The sequence below is a fragment of the Drosophila simulans genome, chromosome 3R (assembly GCF_016746395.2).
Source record: "Drosophila simulans strain w501 chromosome 3R, Prin_Dsim_3.1, whole genome shotgun sequence".
Classification (NCBI taxonomy): Eukaryota; Metazoa; Arthropoda; class Insecta; order Diptera; family Drosophilidae; genus Drosophila; species Drosophila simulans.
The window spans coordinates 22853310-22877580 of record NC_052523.2 but is presented as its reverse complement, the minus strand read 5'-3'; the positions used below and the strand labels follow the sequence as shown (position 1 = coordinate 22877580).

The 24271-nt window shown below is 45.6% G+C and overlaps 2 protein-coding genes across 2 annotated transcripts in view; one reads left to right on the top strand and one right to left on the bottom strand.

The window, feature by feature from the left end:
• LOC6729764 overlaps positions 1-24271 on the top strand; it is a 36788-nt gene that overhangs the window by 3124 nt on the left and 9393 nt on the right. Inside the window, exons 2-7 of the mRNA XM_016174636.3 lie at positions 11971-12080; positions 15188-15286; positions 15532-15667; positions 15754-15890; positions 16560-16791; positions 17154-17349. Coding sequence (XP_016036449.1) covers positions 11971-12080; positions 15188-15286; positions 15532-15667; positions 15754-15890; positions 16560-16791; positions 17154-17349 — 910 coding nt within the window. The remainder of the gene's footprint in view (positions 1-11970; positions 12081-15187; positions 15287-15531; positions 15668-15753; positions 15891-16559; positions 16792-17153; positions 17350-24271) is intronic.
• On the bottom strand, positions 21358-22477 carry LOC27206487. Its single transcript, XM_016177620.3, has 2 exons — positions 22347-22477; positions 21358-22285 (listed from the first exon to the last, which is right to left on the bottom strand). Exons 1-2 carry the CDS (start codon positions 22359-22361, stop codon positions 21476-21478), a joined length of 825 nt encoding a protein of 274 aa, XP_016036451.2. The 5' UTR covers positions 22362-22477; the 3' UTR covers positions 21358-21475.

Genomic DNA, 24271 nt, shown 5'->3' with positions numbered 1-24271 from the left:
GGCCAGAACAGGGAAGAAAAGTTGGCCCACGAATCGAAATAAATATTGTAAACGGTCTATAAATTGTTGCTCTGCCAGCGGGCAAAGTTTCGAAACGCCCGCTGTCGAAGTTAACTTGAGTGGCAGAAATCAGATTAAGCCAAATATTATACATGGCAGCCGTAATGTATGCCGCGCACAATTTGCAGGTGCGAGCAACAAGACAGCAACTCGGCCCACAGACTTGAGCAATTTTGCACAAATTTGGCGCAAAGACAATCAAAAAGTTATAAAACAAGCTTCGGCGAAACAAAAGCGTGGCCCGAGAGTTCCTCAAGAGTCGAATGGCCGCTGGCGGAATGTTGGATGCTGGCTGAAATGTTGGCTGTTGGCTGCTGGTTTCCTGTATAGGTGTCTCTGAGGCGTGTGTGTATCGGGCTGTAAAAAGTTTGGGCAACTTTCGCTGATTCCATTGTTTTTCTGCCGCTGTGCCCGCCTGGCAGCCACCCAACCCATGGCAGCCTAACATTGCGCATACGCCGCGTGGTCTTATTATCAGCTGCATCAGCGGCGCCGTAAAGTAAATGCAGAGTGTGCAAAGTCTATAAACGAGCGTCAAACTTAAAAGCCCCAAGGTGGCGTCGCCACGCCAAGGACGACAAGGACTTAAGCTTGTTTTTGGGCCGCCTCCAGGGGAGAAGGCGACAGAAAGACATACAAATAGAGAGGCAGAGATGTGTAGGCAGAAAGTCGTGGAATCCGCCAGGTTTATCGGCGGGCTATATTCATCCTCGCTGGCCTATCAAAAAAAAGTTGCTCACACGACAAATTGACGCAAATGCCGAGACTCGGCACCAGCAGCCGAGAAACGAGGAAACGGAATTTTATATTTCAGCGTTTTCTATTATTTGTATTATTTATGGAGCTCCTGGCAATGTCGTTAAACGGGAGCCCCATTAAGAGGCCTCCAATAAATACACGCGTGTGTGTGGCTGACAGATGCCAGCTGCTCCAAAGGGGGGCCTAGAAAAAAAAAAAAACAGAAGGAGGACTGCGGATCACAGCAAGCAAATAAAAATGGAAAGCTTCCGCAAAACAATTATGCCTAAGTGTGGGATCTAAAATATTTATGAAGCCTGCTTTTCCACTTCCACTCCCGGAAGCAATGCACAGTCGATTGTCAGCTATTTTTGGCTGTAAAATTGACTTTGCTCAAATAAACGTCAAGGCGGCTAAAGAGACTTGGAAAAACTATTAAAATGTCAGCAAATAATTATGCATGAAAGCAGTTGTATAAATCTGGCCGCCTCTTATTGCCAAATCCGCCACTAAAGCGAACTGAGCTGGAAATTGCGAAGCCATCGAGGCGTTGCCTTTCGAGAATGGCCATAATGCGACACTCGAAGCCAAAAGCTCGGAGGAGCCTGTCTGCCTGGAAGGACGAAAGGCACTTTATCAAAAGGGATTTGCCAACTGCCCGGGGACTCGAAGATGGGGGCGAGTTGAACTCTGGAGATATAGAGCCTGCATTTGCCTTCCACTTGGTCCGGGGCTCTGACAGTTTTGTAATAACAATGACCGCAAAAAAGAGCGGAATCGATTTGCCATTTTTCACCAAATTTATGAGTTTATGAGCGACCAGCAGCATCGCTGCGTCCGCTGTACTGTCAGCCACCACTTTTTTCCATTAAAGCAGAACCGATGACAAATATATTTTATTGGCTCACCACTTACCACTCCGCTCCACGAACTTGATCCTTAATGAGCCTTAATAGGAACGCTCACAGCAGGAAACAACTGCAGCATAAATCTCGACCAGGCAAACCCTAATCAGAGCGACGACCCGAAATGAACTCGAGGAAAATCCATAAATTGGATGGCCACACGCAACGCGAAAGAGCTGACAAAAATTCGCCATTAAAATCGACATGTAAATTGACCAAGTTTGCCCATTCAGAGACAAGAGTCATGACTCCAGCTCGAATCCTGAGCCCAGCGATGCGTTAATTATTCAGGCCCACATGCCAAGAGCCACAAACTGCTGGCCGCATTCATCATTATCCACAGTTTGATTTTTGCCACAAAGTTTTCAGGCCGCAAAACTTTTGACAAAGGTCGAGAGCAGTTTAAAGCAGGAGCAAAGTGAAACGCTGCCGGCAGTTCCTGCAAAATAAATGAAATGAATGATCCTGGCCGTTGCCTTTTTCCTGAGGTTTTAAGGGATTTGAGCGGAAGGCAGCCGGATACCAAAGACCAAAGTGATGGCGCATAAATTTCTGGACCCCGGGATCCGAAAGAGCTTAGCCCATAAGCGCACAGTCGTGTGGTCAAGCAAAACAAATGACAGCAAAACGCATAAATTGAACCTGTCCCAGGCCATTGAAATCACAGAAGTACAGCCAGCGTGTTCAATCCGTAGTCATTAGGCATTGGGGTCATATAGCTCGAGTCCCCCCAAACTTTTTTGGCTTCTGGAAAATCAGTGATTCCGCCGAGGCCACACGGAACAGCAGATTCGGGCTAGGCTCCTTGCTTACTGCTCAGCCATAACAATTTAATCACTACCAAAAAAGCCAGCACACTTTGAAGCCAGCCTTGTATTTTATTGTATTGCTGCGACAGACAGGCACAGTTAGCAAGCCGCATGGTGCACATGAAAACGATTCGACGCCAGTAGGCAAAAATTAATTAAAAAACCCAGTGTCTCCGTTGTCTGACAGCCCTCTTCAACTAAATAAAAACATGTCTAGGCACTAAAAAGTTTATTATTGTAAGCCCGAGTGAAAAAGAACTCGCATTAAATGCCGAAAAAAAAGAATAGAGGGATAACTCGGCGGAAAGAGTGGAGCAGACTGAATGGAAAATTAAACAGAGCCGGAAATGTCACACATACTCGTACAGGCCGCACCCACGGAGACACTGCGAAAAATGGGGGGTTCGGATGGGCGGGGAAACAAGAACAAACAAACAATAACGACGGCAAATGCCTGGAAAAAGGGCTAGCAAAGTTGGTGGCGGACTTTCTGGGTGGTGGGAGTGGCAAATGTGTGAGCAAGGGGCGGGAAAAATGGAAGTAAACTACACATTTTTATTATGCAAAGGGGGCGCAAATGAAAGGCAAATGTTTTGTTTTTCATCCCCACCCACTTCCACAGTAGGTGTAATTTTGTTTTAGTGCAGTTGTGTGTGTTTACATGTGAAAGTGTGTGTGTGGCGGGCGAAGGGGTCCTCAGATCCTTGGATCCTTGTACGAGTGGGACGACCCAAAGTAGGCAATAAAACACTAGCTAAAATCTAGGCACGCGCTCAAACGCATGACAAACAATACGGAAAAGCGAGAAAAATGTGAAAAAACGAGTAGGTCGAACTTCTCGTTTTTTATGAACACCAGAAATGAGACAAATAAAGTGTGATTACTGCAAATTGAGTGAGAGCGACCAAAAACGAAGTGATGAAGTGCAAAGAGTCGGTTAGTAATTTGTAGATTTCCACAGCCGGAAGTGAAACGTAAATTAAAGCTGGCAAGCCTCTAAAGAGATTTTCAAATTATCTCCGCTTAAAACTAAACCGGCTCATGTATCTCTATCTGCTTCCAATATCTAAGGCTTCCAAACAAAGCAAATGCAGCCCGATGCTAGTTAGTGGATTGCTTTCTCATCTCCCACACCACCTACTTAATTAATTTCACCGAGTCTTCAATTACTGGCAATGTTTTCATTCCCTTGATGTGGCTTCTGAGTTCGTGTGTGAGTGAGCAAGGATATTGTGCAACAGAAATAACCTTCTGGTTTTCTGAAATTTATAATTTATAACCAAATTAAATTCCATAGTTATTAACCCTGAAAAAATTCAATGCAAATATAGCAAATATCTTACATTTTAAACATGCTTAACATTTGTTTATGAATATAAATTCTGATAGACAGCTTAGTGATGTTTGACTGTAATGAAATTGCTTGGCGCCACAGTATTTAATGCCTGCAGTTAATATGCGGCAGGTGACTCAGCGTTCTAGCTCCTAATGAGCGTCTATGTTGATGAAGCCACGGATGAATAAAGCATTCCAAGCGTTAAATTGAATTAATAATGTTAATGGTAGGTGCTTACGAATGTGCGCTCCTGTGCCTCCTTGACTTGTGACCACGGCTCACGTGTCGTATGCGTAATGAGTGGGTGACTTAGGCACCTTATTAATAGCCGCATTTGCGATATTTAAGAATGTGAAGCGATTTGAAGCCCACGCATTTTTCGCTCTAGCCCCAGTCGACTTAAAATTTTCCCGCAAAGCTGCCAGCAAAATCCCGAACAAACGTTCGCGACTAAGGATAAGCTGCTTATTATTCAACAAGCTGCATGGTTCGCCGCTCGCTAAAAATGGCAATCACGGCGCTGCTCAATAATTGTGTATTATATAAGAGAGCAAAGCACAAAGCCAAATACGCGTCAATTGGCAGCCACATGCGCACTCAAGTAAACACAATCCTTGGGGAATTACCAGCTGAATAATGGCTCAGGCAGGCAACAGTGGGATGCTTGGTAATAATGGCATAGGATAATGGAAAGTGCAGGCGGTGAGCTCGAAAAATTAAATATGAATAAATAACTTTGGAATGCGAGCAAATTAACAGCAGGACTCTTCAGCGACTGCAAATGATGTTAGGGCCAGCCGAATTATTTTGTCTGCGAGCTCGGAAATATATGCAGCGTTGAATTGAGGATAGGCGTTTGGGGATAGCTTGGCCAAAGCAAAAAAAAAAAAGGGACGAAATAAAGGACAGGAAAAAAGGGAATGAACACACACATAAGTGCACGCCTGAATGGCTGCCACTTGTGTCTTTGTAATTGCGACCCAAACACTAATGCCTCCTTGGGGCTGGCCGAAAATGAAAATGCGTAAATTATTGATTACAATCGCCAGAAATCATGCAGTCCAAACAAAGGCCCTTCTACATATAGATTTTATGATGCCCACAGCCTGATTGTTACGCCTTTTGTGCGTACAGAAATTTGCTTTCGGCCTGCCTAAGCGTTTGGCCGAAATGCACAGACGACCGACTTTCAGGCCGAAAACGGAAAACGGAAAGGCAGGACTCGCCTCGGATTCGCATAATGAAGGCACTTTGTGAGCCCGACTCGGGCGTTGATTTTTTAATGGTGCCCCGGGCCAGCAGGAGGAATTGGAATTCGCAGTCGTATTCGCATTCAGATTGGGATCGGGAGTGAAAGTGGTTGTGGTAGTGGTAAGCAAACAAAGCCCGGCTGGCATTGATTGTGCAAGGACTTTTGTGCGACGCGCATTGTTTCAACAAGTCCTGAAGTCCTGGCCAAGGTTGCTGACGAGGGTTTTGCTGTCGCCGCCGGCCGAGCTCCTTATTAGCAGCCCGCAAATATTCTGCGCCATATAGGTTCCATCTGACCCTCGACTAATGCGCATTTACAGCCGGGCCAGGACATTCCAGGCTATGCCAACGATATCACATGTTCGCCGAACGTACCCACCCCACCTCGTGTCCTGGCCACAGACATTAGCCAAACAAATAGACAGGCAGACAGCAGGTGCGGCCGAGTGTCAACAAAAAATTGGGCCCAACGCGTTCTGTTCCATTCTGTTTTGGCCAAACTGAAGCTAACAAAAAATGCGGAAAAACAGGAATGAGAACGGGCGAAAAAAAGAAAATGTCAAACTGTGGGTCAAGCATAAATGTCAATATCATCAGCAGGCTCGAAAAACGCTGCAGGGCCAATGGCGTCATCTCGTCATCCCATCTGCTCCTCGTTCCAGCTCCCAGATCCCATGCTCGTGTCATTGGGCTAATGCCTGTGTAGATTAGAGATTAGCCAACTTCAAAAGGCCCGGCCGGTAGTCGAAGGATATTCGTTGGTCGAATTACGAATACCAAACATAATTGTGACGCAGGCTCAAAGTGATGGCGGTCAGGACCGCTTGGTTTGGACAGCACGTGGCCTCGGCACCCATTAATTGTCCAGGTGGGCGTGGGCGTGGGCACCGCCTCCACACTTTTCCACGTCCACCTGCGGTTTCCAAACATTTGTTGCGGCTACAAACAACAACAACAACAACAAAAACACTTATGGGGTGGCGGAAATGTTTTCAATTTTCTGAAAATCGTACAACAGCTGCGCATGTCACTTCTCCCCACGTCGTGGCACCAGAAAATAAATAAATAAATAATTCTCCTCATTTAATTGTTTTTGGTGACTAGAAATAGTGCCGGGCTCGAAATTGAATCGGACTTGCTTATAAACAAATCGGGATATTCCGCCAAAATGTGTGGCCAGGAAAATGTCAAATGCAGTCTGGAATTCCACTTGCCATGGCTGCAACTGTCATGAATGATTGAAATGTGTTTGCCAAACCGATTGTGGAATGTTTTTGTGGAATATGAATAAATGTAGCAACCGGAAATGAGCAAAACAAGTGCCTTTTTCTGCCATCCTCGCTTAAAATTGCATTTGCATTTCCATTTTAAAATGAGAAATACGCATTAGCCAAATGCAAAATGATTGAAACTCAAATTGTCGGCCCTTCTAATTTGGCTTAGCCTCGTTTTTGCTGTTTGGCATGTTTGCGGTATTCCCTGTTGTTGGTTTCGTTTCTCATGGCCCACACATTAATAATAAATAATTCCCCTTAAAAGTAATTTAAGCATTTTTATGTGTTTACCAACGCCGCCGTCGCTGTCGCAGTCGCCGCCTCGGTCCGGTCGTCGGCGTTTGCTTTTCATTTCTTTAATGGTCTGCATCTTTACGAGGCAGGTCCAGGTCGCGCTTACTGGAGCGGCAACTGTTGGCCATCCTCACACACTTATTGGGCTCAAAGCCCACCAACACCAAGACAGTGAACAGTGGGCTAGGCTAATATGATCAAGTTTTGGGCAGACTTTAGTAAGCCCATTTAGCATATCTCTACAGAAACCTTTAGGTTGCACTAAACTTTTAGGCTTCCAAGCCATTATGATTTTATAATATTTTATTCTTAAATGTTGTGGAAAGGGGCACAAAATATGAAAGACGTAACTAAGACGTAGATACTGGGAATATTAATTAGCTTAGATTACTTTGAATTTAATATAGATGGAATTTTGTTACATGTGGCGGTGCTTTTGGCCCACAGTGCGTGGCTCGTGGCGCATGTCTAACACTCGTTATGAGATTCATGGCCTACATGTGTTCGCTCCACGGCCTTGTAAATGGGCGCGGGGCGTGCTGTACAGTGTGGCGTGGTGTGCTATGGCCTGGTATGTACTTTACGTGCTGGGCAACCCTGTGGGCGTGCCTGGGCAGGACCTTAGACGTCGTTGTAGTGGTGGCTGTAGTTGCGCCTGTAGTTGTGCAGCCGCCAGCAGCAGCAGCAGCAGCATGAGGTGTCCTTGAAGCCGTTTTCTTATACATATAAACGGATTCTGGCGTTTTTTTATTCCAGCCTTCTTGCTAGCTGGGCTCTTTCGTTCTCGTAGTCGCTGCCATGGCCAACCAGATAAAATTTTCAACCAGGAAGTTGGCTTCCTGTGGCGCTCTGGTCGTGATTCTGCTTCTGGTTCTGGTTCTGACTCTGGCCCTGGCCGGTCCGCAATTTCGTTCATATTTTGTTTTGGCCATTACATTGGCTACTTTTGTCGGTCATGGTGTATAAAGGGGCTTGTATAAGCCAGTCCAGCCCAGTGTTTGTGTATGTGGGCTGTGGGCGACAACATCGCGTTGGCTATTTTCTTTTTCATTTTCATTTTATTTTTCCTTTGATTTTGATTCCATTCATGGCGGCATTCGGCTGTGATTTAATTTCAGAAATGTGACTAAAATGTGGGAGTGAAAATTAAGGAATAAAATTAAAGATGTCCTGTGCCAATTCAATTTGATATCACCCGCTTAAAGCCATTAAAGTTTGACTAGCAAAAAATGGAGTGTGCTCAGCTGGGATCGCTTTTGATGGCTGTTTCCTTGTGACCAAGGCCAAGGCAATTTGTCTCCCGGGAGAGTTGGGCCATCTCAAAAGTCTCTTCTTTCCACGGTGGATAAGTTCCTACATGCATGTTGCCTCTGGTCGGAAGGGATATGGAATTACAAGCCCAGAAACAGCTCAAGGACCCCAGAATAGGCCACAATCGACCATTTTTCTTGCTCCCTCCAATGTTGCGTGCCCTCCCGAGTTATTTGAATTTCACGCGCGCATACACTGGCAGGGATAAACTGGATTTATATCCGCTAATGCCTGTGATTTGTTCTATAAAATTACTTTATGCCTCGAACATGCCGGCGGACCTTGTCTGCCTTTTATTTCGGCCTTTTGTTTTTTCGCTCCCAAATGAAAGGACGAAGGACTCAGGGACGCCAGGACACCAGGACCCATGCCCACGCAAAGGCCCATGCCGAATAAAGCCAGTGCTTACAGTTTCTGAACGAACGCCTCGGTAGCATAACGACTTATGGCCTTATCCTTTTCGTAGTCCTCGTCCTAGAGTGGGTAAATGCTGGGTGTTTGCCGTTTTATTGTTTGGCTTATGTTGCTGATAGTGTTCCATGGTTCCGTTGCCATGGTGTGAGAATGTGTATGTATGAGTGTGTGTTTGTGTTTTTGGGCTAGGAAAATGTTTGCTTTGTGCGGTCAACTTTAAAAACATTGTGGACGTTTACTGCCAGTCACGACTGGTGCGCAGGCTGTCTACGTTTGTGTTACCAATCAAGCATGCATTTAAATTGGTTGGCCACGTGGCCACAAATCAATTAGAAAATGGCAAGTCCACTGCGATAAGTCGTGGAGCATTGAAAATTATTGACAGTCACGCCCTGACTTCAAATCCTCATCAGACCGGAGCAGACAAACGGCCGTAATGAGGACAGGAAATCAGTTTGTAAAATTGTGGGTTGGGGGGCAGGATGCCGATGCCGCTTTGGCAGCTGCCCGTGTCTAATGAACTCCATGGAATGTGAATGCCCCGAGCATTGTCTGCCACTCAGCCATAATGACTCGCAGCCATAAGGACACCGGGGAGACTTCGGGAGGCCAACTGACAGTTAGACGGGCCAAGACAGCTGACCCCCAGTCGATATTATTGGATATCTTTGGAGCAGGAGCTACACTTGGAATAAAAGCATATTCTTTGTATGGGGAAGAATGTTTTTAAACATTTTACGACTTTCTTGCCACTGCATTTCAAATAATTTATGCTAAAAGTATTTGTAAGACAACAATTGTTCTATACTTACTTATTTTATTTATTTTAAAATTTATTTATTCGGATATTATTTGATTTCTCCGATATTGTTTCCTAGTATATTTTGCTATTTAATCCTATCAAGACGAAGCACTCTGTAAAATGAATTTACGACCATTACCCCAGCGTTTTAAGAATATTTTTATTTCTGGGCACATACTCCGCTTAATGACCTCAGATTAAATATTGATATGGCAAGCAGGGAAAAACGTGCCCGATATTGATGGGCATTGTTTTCCGTTTTATTGTTTGACTTTATTTTAATTAGCAGAAAAAAGTTGACCACCGACAAAGGGAACTCTTTAATTATTGCGGCGTGTCCGTACGAACCATGGCCAATCAATCATCTGTCCAGTTGAAGCTCTTAAATTATCCAATGGCAAACAATTATTGACTTTAATAGTTGGCCCATTAATCATGGCATTGGCAACACTATCTGAATCGAATGAGTGCATACTTCTCAAACTCAATGGTCGGTAGTTAGTGGTCAGTGGTCCTGTGGTCAGCAACTCAAGCTAAATGTTTCGGGATGGAGGTAAACATTTATTATGCCATCGGCTTGTGGCTTGCCGTGTGTATTTTTGAACACCTGGTACAAGTTTTTCCAATGAAGCGTAGGCGTGCCAACACCGAAATATCGAAATGAATATGGAAATCAATAAAGTGGCAAACCATGAATCTCTTCACAGCACTTGAATATTATCTACTACCGAATTGAGTTTGCGGCGATAAATATCAATTTCCTGCGTAGCCTAATCCAGTTGTTAAAGTCAAATTGGAGGCATCGGCAAAAACCACACCCCCTCCTGCAACAGCTGCCCACTTTGGCTTGTCTTGCCGCATAGGGCGTTGATTAATGCTGATTGATTGATTATTTGCGTTTTTCTGACATGATGCACGCTTTATTGTCGCTCAGCTCGTGGAAAATCATCAATTTCCGCTTGTAAAAAAGCACAACGCGAACAAAGAAGCGCTGTTCGTTCGTTTTTTCCAACCAACCATCCATCCAGTGAGTGGTGGAAATGTTAAGCCTCCTGCCAACTCGTCTCGCAGCTTGTTGCACAACCCAAAGGATCTGTAGCGCCCCTTCGTTTTTTTTTCTCATTTTTTGTCCATGTTAGTAATGAATTTTTTCTGCCAGACAGCCAACGAAGCATAATTGCGGTTGCTGAGCATCTTGTCAGCGGTCGTGCAGTTCAAATTCGTTATTCTTACAGATATTGGCCAACTGCCAGCACTGAAAAATGACGAGAAGTATTGCGACATAACTGTCAAAAAAAAGCCGAAATGATTGTGAAGCCAGCCGCTCCTGGAAAGCCATCGGTGTCTGATGACTGACAGTGGCTCTTTTTGGGCCTCTGGCCATAGACATTGGCACCATCTTCTCCTGTTGCGGCTGCGGTTTGGCTTTCGGTTTGGGCCAGAATGTCGAGCGATGCTACTGGTCTTGGTCTTGGTCCTGGCCAGCCGGCTGGGCCATGATTGAATTTTCGCAAATTTCGGCTCGTTAGCGTGCGGCACGAACACGTACGTCATGCTGGGGGCTACGATACCAGGCCGCTGAAGGTTGGCCATGTTTATGCCATGTCCTGCAACAAGTTGCCAACTGTTTCGGGCCTCCATTCGCCGATCCATTCATTCGCTACATATATACATACATATTCACTTGACACGCTTCATTTCATTGGGTTTTGTTCTCCTCGTTTTGCGTTATCCGATTATTTCCATATTTTTCGCGCTGTCAGACACGTTTTTTACTTACTCAGTCGTTGACATTTTGCGTGACTGACGATGGACGCGTGGTGTGAATAAATGAAAATGGAAGCGGAATTGGCGCCACAGGATACGGCCTTCGAATGGGGGCAATGTGTTTGCCCTGGGCCACTTTGTATCTTAATTATGATTGCGAACGGCGGCAGCGCTGGCACATTCAAAAGTATTGATTTTTGAACAAGTAATATAGTATCCAAAGCCAATTGGGAAAATTGGTGCAAACAAAAAATGGTCTAATTTTCAATGGCATTTTGCAGATTGTCTGCCTCATTAATAGCACATGCAAAGTTTTTCTCATCATTTTATGTACCCAACAAATCACCGAAAAAGTGACTTCATTTAACGTGCTTGTTATTTGCCCAGAACACATACTAAATGTCATCAACTGCCGGGCAGAACAGACGGTGACATTACGTATACGCAGCGGTGGTCAGCCATGTGTGTAAACTGTGAAAAATATATATTTTCAATTTTTTTTTAAAGCTCAATTCAGTGCCTTGGCACCTTGGTCGTACGTGCTGGCTGGGAAAATGTCGTTTAAACGGCACCCAAATACCCCATCCTGTCCAGCCATTTCCTTCGTGTGAAAAATGGAGCTTGGGTGACATCAGAAGGGGCTGCAAATATTTGACACCCCAGCTGCTGGACCGACGCACTCACTCCGGTCACCGGCATGCAGGCGCAAAAATTTCTTATGTGCACTTTGGCAAACAAATTAAGATTTATTGAGCCAGGTCGAAGGACGAAGACCCGTAATCTGCCAGTTCACTGGAGTATCATTCGTTCGAGGTCCGGCCGCAATATCGATATTCCGTAGAAAGGAACGTTTTAAATGGCCTGCATATACCGAATACTTTCCATTTGGACAAGCCTTTTAATAGTTTTTCAATTAAACCACAATTGGGCGAACTTTCCGTTGCAATGGCCCCTTTGTTGCAAGCACTTACTCGTATACTCACATGTTTGTACCTCTCTGCCGTTTCAGATGGACAATCGGATGTGCTGGTGAATCTAGTGGTGCCGCGATATGTGGAGCGCGGATCGAGTGCCACCTTCAAGTGCACGCACAATGTCCGGCCGGAAATACTGTTCAAGGTAAGTGACTGCGGATTGGATTAAGTTCCATGTCATGCATACGCACATAAATTATGGAAAGTGCATTAAAAACTTTAAATTGAAAAATAAAAATTGCCGTCCATGGCGGCCGGGCGCAAAGAAACTTTGTTCGCCTTGTGCTATTTTGTGGGCGAAAAGTTTCCGGCACTGTGACAAACACAACCAACAAGACGACGAGCCGTATCCTTCGGGCAGGAGCAGAACTTTCGTGCCGCAACTTTGTGGCAGTCAAAGGAATCCCGCATCGCGGACCCACTCGGCCCACAAAAAAAGTTGCACTCAAAGTGCCATTCCGCTCCATCGAATCCGTATCCGTAGTGGCGGGGCCGTAAACCTTTTACCGCTTCCGCTTCTCAATTTCGACTCAGACTCAGACTGGCGGCAATTAATTTCACTTCAGTTTACTTAATTCCATCACGAAATATCAACAGACACGCACTTGCCTACGCCAAAATCATTGCCAAGCCTTCGAGCCATTGGGTTTATGGCCAACTGCCATGGAGGAGTAAACTTGACCGAGTGAACGAGTTTTCTGCTATATACTTTCAATTTAGTTGTGAACTCTTGCTGTGGCCACTTTGGTGGCACTTTTCATACCGATGGCGATTGAAGGTCGGTCAACCTGACGTTTTGCTCGCTCTAAGTACCATAAAAAAGCGTACAAATTTTATGGCTCACGATGGAAGAGCTCCACTGGCCAACATTAGCTGCATATTGATTACTTTTTCCTGGAACCAAGATGGATTTAGAACACAACCAAGTAGATGTTGAGAGTTAGGAGGCACGTGACATTGTTGGGCCCAGCCGAACCCCCACTTGAATAACACGGAGTACACGGAATTCCATGTCGTGTTTCCGGCTCGTGACCCGGGGCAACTTTAAGCCGCCATTGTGGTGTCTCATTTGCATGGAAATTCGGCGGGGATATATTCCATTGCCCGGGTCGGCGTCCGCCAAAAGTGTCAACTAACAAATTTAATGCGCCGCTGAGCCGCGCCAATTTGAAGTTGGCTGCGGGGCGGGAAACATGCACAATTAGCTGACCGACCAAATAGCCAAATACCCGCCAAACAGCCAAAGCAGCCAAACATACCACTCAAATGTAGACATTTATTTATTTGGCCAGTCGGTCGAGTTGTGGGCGGACCAGAGCAATAGCTAATTAGTATAATTAACTATATAAGCGAGTGCGCTCGGCTGGCCGCCATTCGAATTGTTGCACGAAGCGTGGCAAATTGTGTGGAAGTGGCACTAAAAAGGCAATTAAAACGCAAATGCTAACTGTAAGGGGATCCTTTACACATGTAGGACATAATTTTTTTATTTTTTTGCCAAAAAGAAATTATACCTACCGGTTGTATACATTCAAATTAAATAAACTAATTACGGAGTGAGTCCGATGCCTGGCAATTGGGCCCGAAAATCGGGCGTACCAGCGCTCATTAATGAGCTTTTGATTTACCACTTTTCAGACTTTCTGTATTATTTGTGTCAACTGAAAGGATGGGGAAATTCGTCCCATATGCGTGTCCTAATAAGCCCAAACATAAACAAAGGCCGAAAGTCAAAAGAAATGAAGTCGAGCGCAGGCAGGCACGCCAAAGTAAACATATGGCGCTCTGACTAAGCGAACACACACATCAGCGGAAAAGGTAAATATCGGGAGGTCCTTTGTTTTTCATTAGCCCGAGATCCATTGGCGATATTGCCGCGATAGGGAGTTGCATGTCAAGTCGAGGGAAAATGTTTGAAACGACCACAAGTGGTTGATAAAACTCGAAGCGTGTCTGGCGGTCCTAGAGTGCGCTAATGGCCGGTCTTTCGAGATCCCGAGTTCCCAGTATGTTTGTTGCCCTGCTAGTGTTTGCCCTCTCATTACGACCCCGTGTGGCTGAGTGGTTGGTTGTGTGGCCTCTATTGATTGACCCGCACAGCGCTAAACACACACACACACGTCGACGCTGGCTTGAGTAATGGCAACATTTGCGGCACAAATTACGCATACGCCTCGCCTGCCGCGGACACATTCAATAAGCACATTAATATTATTAAGTTGCGTGCAATCAATGCAATTTGCCCCACGCGTGTCAATCGGGCCATCACCAGACGTCTGGAGTCACCTAGACTGGTGTAGGTTAACATGGTGCAGTGACCAAGTTTGCTATTTAATATAATTTTTATACTATATTAATTATCTTACTTCATATGCAAATGCCTCGTTTTTAAAGAGGAATTGGACCTCGCCAGTTATTAGGGACAAAGAACTGTTGTCACAAGAAAAATAAATTACTTTTCAACTTTAATCCGATGCTGAAATTCCCCGCTGAAATGTGATTAAAGTAAGCACATAAATGCGGGCGTTAAAAAATATGCATAATAAATAAATGCTGGGCGTAATTAAAAATGGTCGACAAGAGCCGCATATCCGGCCAGAAAAGCGTTGTCAGCGCGGCTAGTTTTAAGTTGGATGTGGAAAACTTGCGCATGAAAATTAATTTCCATTTTCATTATTCATATTTGTCGTTGTCGTAAGCCCCACGTACCACGCCCCCACCCATGTCCCCACGCTCCCACGAAAAACAGGAAACAACTTTTTGTGTCCCAGTGCAAGTTTCGCTTGTAGATTTTGTTTTTAATTGCATGGGGTGGCATGCGCCAACACCCCACTTATTCTGTGGAATGGCAGTGCCATTGCCATTCCGATAAAAACGTTTTATTATTTACAGTTTACAGTTTAACGCGCTAACAACAACTCGCCTTCGAAATTATTCAGTTAGCGCAACTTGTTGCCAAGTTGAAATCCTCTGCAGTTGGCAGGGAATTGAGGCGTTTTTTGGTCGGATTGCGCAACGTTCGAAATTGCGCAACACCATTTAAGCCATATATTAATGTCCCACTACAGCATTAAGTGATCCTTGGGCCGAGGACAGCCATCAAAGCCGACGCATTCAATCACTGTCAGAAGCAGCGATTCGGCGAACGAATCGAATGAATCGAGTGAATCGGAAAGCGAATCTGATTGGGGGACGGCCGGGCAATCATGGCTTGCTTTCTTTTAATATTGGTAAATGTTCTTTGTTTTGCAGGTTACATGGCTGAAGGTTGACAAGGGCAAGTTCTTTGAATTTATTAACGGACGAAATCCGCCGTTCCGTAACTCAACCATCGAGGGAGCCGAAATCGACGTAAGTACCAACTGATGCGAGTGTTTCGGCCAACTATTTATTCAATCGTCATTACCGCTGTCACTCCGCGACTTTGGTAATCATTCTACGATTTGACATGTTAGAATAAGTCAGTAAATTGCAGCTAATTGGAAGGCACTTGCCGTACATGCGAGATGTCCTTCTGATCAATTGATTTGCTAATGAGCTTTTCGTGTCCCTGCACTTTTCTAATTTGTCCATTCCACGCCCCCTTCAATTAACAGTGGGACAATTCCAACGAGCAGCAGGTGACACTGAAGGATGTCCAGTTCGATCTATCCGGCCAGTTCTACTGCGAGGTATCCACGGACACCCCCATTTTCACCAAGGCCAGCGCCGATGAGCTGATGAGCGTGTTCTGTGCGTAACAATTTGCTTTATCCCACCACCGGCGGCGAACAGCTCCTCTAATTATGGTATACCATTCCCCACACTTGTACTTGCAGTGCCCCAGACGGGTCCGCCCACCATTAAGTTTCGCAAGCGAACGCCCTTCGCGGTGGGCGAGAAACTTTTCGCCCTGTGCAACACCACTCGCGGCCGGCCTGCGCCGCACATCACGTGGCTAATCAATGGGAAAAAGGTGCGTATGCGTGATATTTGAAGCAGCCAATTCGACGATTGCGCAATTCAATTGTTTGGCGTAATCTGAGTCCAATTGCAATGGATTATTTACGGCGAGGCAGCTATGTGCGAAAAGCGCCGCCGGGCAGGAGGTTAATCAGTGGCAAACGACTGCCAAGGGATGTGGATTTGGATGTGGATGTGGCAGTGGCATGCAGTGCATTAAGATTAACATCAGTTTAAGCCATTTTATAATTATGGCCTACATGGGCGGCCAGGACAGCTTTCATTTTAATTGCACATGCCCGCTGGCCAGCTGCTGTTGGCGGCGAGAGGAAATGAAATTTATATAAATTCATTATGGCTGCCCGGGCAACTCTAAAATGAAATTTATTCATAAACGCGCGCCGCTGGCTATGGAAATGGCAACAACTGCAGCACTGTGTGGCCAGCAGATGAGCAGATGTGGGAGTGGCCCTTCGGGGCCTGATCCATATTTAATTTAAGCCGGACGCTCGTGTCCAGATGTGCCACTGGAATGGGCAATGGGATTTGACATTCAAGTGACTTCTGTGCGCAGCCCATTGTAATTGTTATTGTTGAGCTGGTCGCGTCATGTGCTCTCCATCCAACCAATTCATTCGCCCACTGACTCATCGCCCTTTCGGGCTCCTTTGTGTATCGACAGGTGGAGGACAAGTACGTGCGCACCCACCACGTGTTCTCCTTCAATGGGAAGCACCAGCACCAGCGTCGCACGCAGCAGCAGCAGCAGACGCAGCTGAGTCAGCAGCAGCTGCAGCAGCAGTATTTCCAGCAGCAGTACTTCAACCAGTACCATCAGCAGTATCACATCCCCGTTGGCCAATTCATGGACCGCTACGACAAAAGCCTACGATGGCCAGCAGGAGCACGAGCGGGTGAGTAGTCATTGTCCACGGAGAGCAGTAGACTGGGAGAAAATAGTCAAGAAAGCAGAACACAAATTATAACAATTAGTATTAGTAAACTAAGTAATTATTTTGGAATTAATTGCAAGAAGTGTTGAACACTAGTATTTAAAGTAATTGGTAGATAATCAAGCTCATTTGTTATGTTTGAAAAAAATAAACTATTCTCTCCGTGTATCTGCAACTGGCAAGACAATAAGCTGTGAATCACCACTGGCTAATGCGGCATTTCTGTGCTGTTTGAGCTCCAAACGAGGGTCTGCAGCGTTTACGTTAATTAGTTTGATTGCTGACCTGTGCCTCTTTTGCCAATCTATTCCTCGGCATTGCAGATGAGTTCCCGCACTTTTTGTCGCACCACCATGAGGGGCATGGTCACCACGGCAGCCTGTATAACAATCCGTTTGGATCGCTAGCCAACTACCATGACGTGGGCGAGTTCCACGAGGTGCATCAGCGCAACTACGACAGCAACAAGAAGAACCTGGAGCTGAAGAAGCAGCAGCAGATGGAGATGAAGAAGCACAGGTGAGTGGCGGGGGCAGGAATGCAAGGACATTAATCACGTCGACCTCGACCGTAACCTGGATGGACCTGGATGGACCCTGAACTGTATTTATGGGCTATACAAATTAAAAAGCTGCAACTTTCAGAAACCAGCTTAGATGTACTATGTACATAGGTAACCAAAGGGCATATACCGGGCATGAAAAGTTTTCCCACCGCCAGCGCCGCAAACTTTTCATATTCTTATCAATTTCCCAGGTTGCGTGTGTGGCGTGTTTATTAAAGTTGCCTTATCTATGGTCTAAAAGGATTTTGCCCGGCTAAAGCCAACGGCTGTTGGCACATTGTTAGAGTTGGCTGCCTTGCCCGGCGTCTTGTGCCTTTTGTTGTATAACGCATAAATAAATTTTGTGGCTCCTTGTGGTTGGTACCCCTCACTTGGCTGGGTTTTCGAAATCTTTACGTGGCGCGATTGGATGTGAAACGTAAATGAATGCAATAAATTATTTACGTTCACCTGTGATATTAAAAATCAAGCTAAGAAACTTTTCCAATATAACAACTTTTGGCCCCCTAACTTTTGGAGGAGTGTAAGGACGAGGTAGCATACTGTATATGATCCGGGTGCGGTGGTGGGCCAGGAGCAGGAGCAGGGGGACTGGCCAAGAGCGGATTGGTATGGGCGTGGGCGTAGGGCGAGGTGTCAGCTTAATGAAAGCCACGAGTCGCTGGGTGCTTCCACGAAGTAGCTGTTCTTTGATGTTGGCATTGCACATACGCCACGTGCCACGTCTTGGGGGGTCATGGATTGGTGGATTGGAGGTTAGGGGTCGAAAGTCGAGGGCTGGGGTTAAAGCCACTTGAAATAGAAATGGTCCTGCGAACAAGTTGAATACAGAGCCCTCAGGAGCCATATTCATGGCCCGTCAGCCTGGCAGCTATTGTACCAGCAACCTTTGCACCTGAGCCCTCAGCTCAACCCTTCCAATTCCATTGGCCGAGTGGGTTGACAGATTACGGACGGGGTAATAAGGGAAAAAATTGGACCAGCTTAAATGTCACGGCCCTTGGTAATTGGCAAATGAATTTGCCATTTAAAGACGGTTACTTGCCGCTTGGCTTTCGCATCAGCATAAGCCGAAAAGTTTCGAATTCAGCCTCCGTAGAATCCAGAGTTTATGGCCGTTAAAAGTTAGCGACGCGCATGTGTGTGCGAAATAAACCCACTTGGTTAATTTGCCATAAAGTAAAAACCATAATTTACACTCGTGCCATTTCCTCGCCGGGTAATCAGCGAATGCTAATTGCATTTGCCACGGGAAAGAAACCAAACCGAATGCACGAGCAGTGCGGAAAACTATTTTATAAATAATTTCCCGCAACTCAGAGTGCTGCTGCTGTAAGTAGATGTGGCAGGTAGTCCTGGAGTGGGTGTAAGGCGGTGATGGAGGGTCTGGCGCGGAACTAATTTCGCTGAGAGCCCAATGGCAATATGAAATAATTTATATTCAAAGCGCACGAGGCACCAACGCTTAACATAAGCTGAGGTACTGGCAGGCAGATTGGATTCCTTTAACTGCAGGAATAGGTTATGCTCTTTAGGGTAAAGTCAGACTAGAAGTACGGCAGTATACTACGTAGCAAAGATTTATATAATCACTTTAAGAAATAACCGTATGTAAAGGCTAGGGAAGAGATCAATTTGCAGTTATTCATATTAGGAATATATTTTACAAGATGCATGATGATTAGTAGGCATTTCAAATACTCTTTCTGCCCCATGACGGAAACGATAAAATAGTAGTTTACATCAAATTGTGAACGATATTTTTTCACCTGCACAACTGGGTTTAACTATCCTAAACGAGCACCTGCAGACACCTGTAGATGGCTTCAGTTATGGGCTTATGTGGGCGTGATTTCAGCCCCACGGCCATAACGAAAACTGTGGAGCCCTTTTGCCATAAAACCATATGATAAGCGTTGCATATTTATGCAGCCGCCTGGCGTAAACTAGTGGAAATTTGCAGCACGGCGGGCAAATGGGTTGGGGTGGTGGGATGGCGGAAAAGTGCACATGCAACAGCAGCGAAAACAAAGGCAGGACAAGGCCGAGCGGTGCAACAATAACCAGTAACAGGCAGCGTTTATGTGCATGCCAATGTGCATAAATTCCTTGGGTTCGCTACGCTCATGTTTGTGTTTGTTTTTGAGTTTGTGTGTGGGTTGCTTGGCTGGCCAGGCGTGGAATAAACTGCGCTGTTTATTAAGTTTGTGCATCATGGGCGGCATGTGTGGGTGTGGCGAAAATATTCATGTTATTTTATGCAAATGCAATGCTAATGTCACCGCCCACTGCCCTGTGGGCCCAGTGACCTTGCAAGATATATGGGTCTCATAAAACATTGGCTTGGGGTCACTTGAATGCGTGCCAGTAGACTGTGACATCAGCCATGCAAAGTAATTAACCGCTTAACGTGATTACCGACCATTCTGCTGACTGTCAGACAGACAGACGGACAGACAGAAAAGTGGCACTCGAAAGGCGGAACATCAAAAGGCTTTCATATTGCCGGAGTGTAGGAGTATATCATGTATTGTTTGCCTTCCACGGCTTTGTTGCCTGCTATTTTCTCTGGAGCACGGCTTGAAGACCCTTTAAGATTGCAACATGAAAAGAACAAAACTGAATGGCAGGCAACGAGCAGACGTTGCACGGCTGAAAAGGCCATAACACGTAGCACTGAATGAACACTTGTCGGGGGAAATGGGCAACAAAGCAGGGAATCCTTCTGCACAACGAACACAATGCACTCTTATTCGCAAAGAAAAAATTCTAAAACAATGCATACCAGCTGTAGAATATATTCTCTACAAAATAACTTATATGTTTATAGAGCCCTTTAAATAAATCTGCTAAAAATCTGAAATTAATTAATTATAAAATCTTAAAGTATATTACTTTCCCTACCTTTCAAACAGATATTACCTCTCCCAAGGGTAAGTAGTGCAGTGTTCATGAGAAAGATGGTTCAGAATGGGCCAGCAAGGACACGGCAACAGGAATGGGAATCGTGGGCTTTATGCAGTCAAAAAGTAGTTTACACGTTGTTGCACAATTTATGTTTGTGCAACACGTAAGGCCTTTTGTGGCAGGCCCACGCCAGCAGAGAACTAAATGTTGGGCAGGTCTGAAGGTCCTTGTCTGCGTCTAGTTGCAACCTGGCTTTTATTCCGGCAGCTTGCTTGCCCTTTGCACACTTCCTTTGTGCCAGAAGCCAGAAGTGCCCGAAAACCCAGCACACACGATACATCCGAATGGCAATCCAAAATGCCAACAAGCGGCAGCTTAAATCGGCCACGGGAAACACCTCTTTAATAGGAGCTTCATGACCGTTTTTTCGGGTTCTCCATCGGGGAAATCTGGCCACTTGGCTGCAAATGGAATTGCCATTAAAACTGCATTCTTAAATTATTTTGAGGTATGCCGCTCAGAGGACTTCGGTTGCCGCGAAGGTCTGTGGCGAAACAGAAAACAAAGCACTTTCTGGTTTAGAAGTTTTGTGGTTTTCTTTCAGCTTGCCAGCTGAAATTTCACGACGGTCAACAAAGGAGCGCGCTTCTAAATGCAGCTAGTAATTTTCATTTAATTCTCAGTGTGGGTTTCTTTGGCAGCAACAGTGGCAGGACCAAATTGCCACCGACTTGACCCTCAAAAGGGCACCCATTAAATGTCGCGACTGGTTGCGGTCATGAAGCGCCAGAAATTGGCTCTGCGCGGCGGTAATTAGCCCAGACCAGTTGGCCCTGATCGCGTGTATGGTGGTAGTCCTTTAGGACGGGTCAACACTGGTCGTCGGTGACGTGCCATAAACCGCTGGCAACGAATCCGGGGTCAGGGGGCATGCACTTAAATTTACAGCCCCTTTTAAACCCAAACCGTGCAATGCCAGTGCGCTTTTAGTTTTAATTGCATCCCAGGCTCTGACCGATAGTGGCTACAAGGCGCTGAAATGACTTCCTGCATTAATCTCGACAGCAACAATATATCGGGCATACATTAAGTTAAGTTTATATTTTATACGGTAGCACTTAAAGGAGAATGTGTGAGCTAATTCGTAAATAAGAATGTAGTCTTGCAGGCTTCCTACTTGACCTTGTTCACAGGCAGGTACGTGGCACTGGGCGCTGCCGCTGGTGGTGGAATATATCCTGCCGAAGGAGCCTCCAGTTCGGCGCTTACACTTCCGCTGGAAGGCCGACGCTCATCAATCAGCTGCACCTGCTGCTGCTGCTGTTGCTGCTGCTGCTGCACTTTGGTGGCAAAGTCCAGGACGGGTGCTACGCCCCCGTTGTGGGAGGTGGTGGAACCACCCAGACGCTCGTACTCCTGCTGAATGGTACGCTGGGCATTGATGGCGTCCTGCTGGGTGCGGTACTTGACGAAATGCACCTCCGGCTTGCTGGCGCTCACATGGTTCAGGTTCTGCAGCTGGTTGGCCAGGCTGGACAGATCACCCTGCTTGGTCAGGACATAGATGGCGGTCTGCTGCTCGGCAGCCTGCTTGGCCAAGGCCACAGCGGCGTTCTCCAGACCCTTATTCTCGGGGGCCCTGATAAAAACAACACGGAGGTTCTTCTTCAGAGTAGCAGCTAGATCACTGACACTCTTATTATCCTCAAAATCGGCCTCGGGAGCGGTGTAGGTGAAGAACTCCTTGTTGAATTCGGTGTTTACAGGAGCGTAGTTAGTGGAATAAGATCCACCGGACAGGGAACCACTAGAGAGGGAACCACCTGAGATGGAGCCACCTGAGATGGAGCCACCTGAGATGGAACCTCCAGAGATGGAACCTCCAGAGATGGAGCCTCCAGAGATGGATCCGCCTGATCCAATGCCAGCTCCATAGTTGTAGCCGCCTACATCAGCGCGAGCCACAGCCAAAACAGCAAAAATCTGGCAAAGAAAGCTCAAGTTAATCCAACTATTTCCAACTAATAACACCAATTAAACTTACAATAAATCCACGCATATTGATAGCTCCTCTCCTAGCCAATATTCGATCCAATCTGTTAACGTGTTGAGCACGCCGGGAGGTGTAAACTGTTAATGCTGCAGCCCATCTGGTCGAGGGGCGTTTTTATAGCCCGGCCCTAATCAGGTCCAGTATAAGATGCAGATTTCCGTGATGAGACAGCGGGCGTAGCCCATGCCATTGATGCTAATCCAGCACAAATACCAATAACCGTTGCAGGTGACGCAAAGCCCTCAAAACTGTATCCGCCAGCATTTGTTTGCATAAATTCGAAAACGGTTTGCCAATTTCGTTGGCAATGAAATGCAAAAACAAACCGCGACGGAACTGGATGTTGGTAGGCCAAACCAGAAATTATGGCCACTTAAGTGGAGCAATGCCAGGCGATTTGCATAGCTGGTCGTATTTAATTAATTGCAATACAGCCAAATAGCTGGCGAAAAATGGAAGAAAGCAAAATAAATCAATTACAGTGTCCACAGAATTCTGCGAATGATTGGTCAAATTCAATATTAATTAATTCAGTCAATATATCTTTCCGGCAATTGCAAATTGGTAGCCGTGGCAGTGGATACTGGCTATGATGGATCACAAATCAATCGCTAATCGAGCAGCGACTCTCTGCCGACTGTCCACCGTATCTAGTTTATGGTTTATAATTTCGATTTCGTAAATACACTGACCAGCAACAAAAAAGAAAAGGGGCTCAGACAAAAAACCTATTTATGCAAATTAACCCCACATCGCTTGTGGCATTTTTCTGTGGTTTAGGGATTTGTTTTATTGTGTTTCTTTTTTTTGTGTTTTCAATTTGCATATTACTGGGCATTTATGATGGCATTCATAGTGGAATTTGATATGCTTGATTCATTCATTGATTGCCCAATTGAACTTAAGGTTACAGCCATTCGTTGCATACTTATAGGGCTGCCAGCAGTGGCTGTCAAACTGTGACGCCGGTAATGAACTTAGCCCCGATGTCTGTTGGCCCTGTGGCGCTTTCCATCGAAATGCAATCAAGCTAATTACGGAAATATGCATTTTTCAAGCCAAACATGAACATGCAACTCCGTGATTGACGATAAATGCCCAATTAAGCCAATTACCAGCGGTTGGTAGCCGGCAGTCGCGTGCAACATGTGTGGCAGCCGCAGGCTACCAACTGCTTTTGTAATAATTTGATTTAAACTAAATTTATCAAATTGTTTTTCCTAATTGAGTGGGTTAAATGATGAGCGATCGTCTGTCGCTCCCTTAATGAACAATTTTCCGTTTGATTTGACCTTTAATTAGTTGGCCAGCTGAGGTGGAAATATTTGTTTGGCAGCAGGACACGCATGCAATTAATATAAATAGTTCCAGGGGCACTTAGTGAAGTTTTCGCATTTGCATTGCAATGCCAAACAACTCGTCCCCTGTCGCTCTCACTGGCGTTTGGCCCTGTTTTTGGCCCTAAAGTAAGGATTCGCCGGATCCGGCGAAATGGAATGTGCCTGCTGCCACTTTATAGTGCATAAATTATTCAATGAACCGCATGCCAGGATGAGTCGGCGGCGACAAAAGAAGCTCTGCTGTCAGTTATAATTTCACACGCATAACAGTTGCCGTTGTCAGTTGTGCTGGTGGTGTTGGTAAAGGTAGCTAACGGTGCCAGTGGAGTTTCCTGTCGGCCTACACTGCACAAATTATTTTAATTTGGTTAAAAGCGCAAGCAACAGCTTATGGGAGAAAGCTATAATCTTGTTGGCAAAATTGCTAGAAAACCTCTTTATTGCAAATATTCAGCTTTTGGTCTTAAACTCATTTTCTGTATTTTGATTGGCATTGAGAAAACTGCGAACTTTTTTGTCAGTGTGCTGTTTCTGGCTAACCCAGTTTTAAACTTGTTTTTTTCCAGCGCTCTTTTG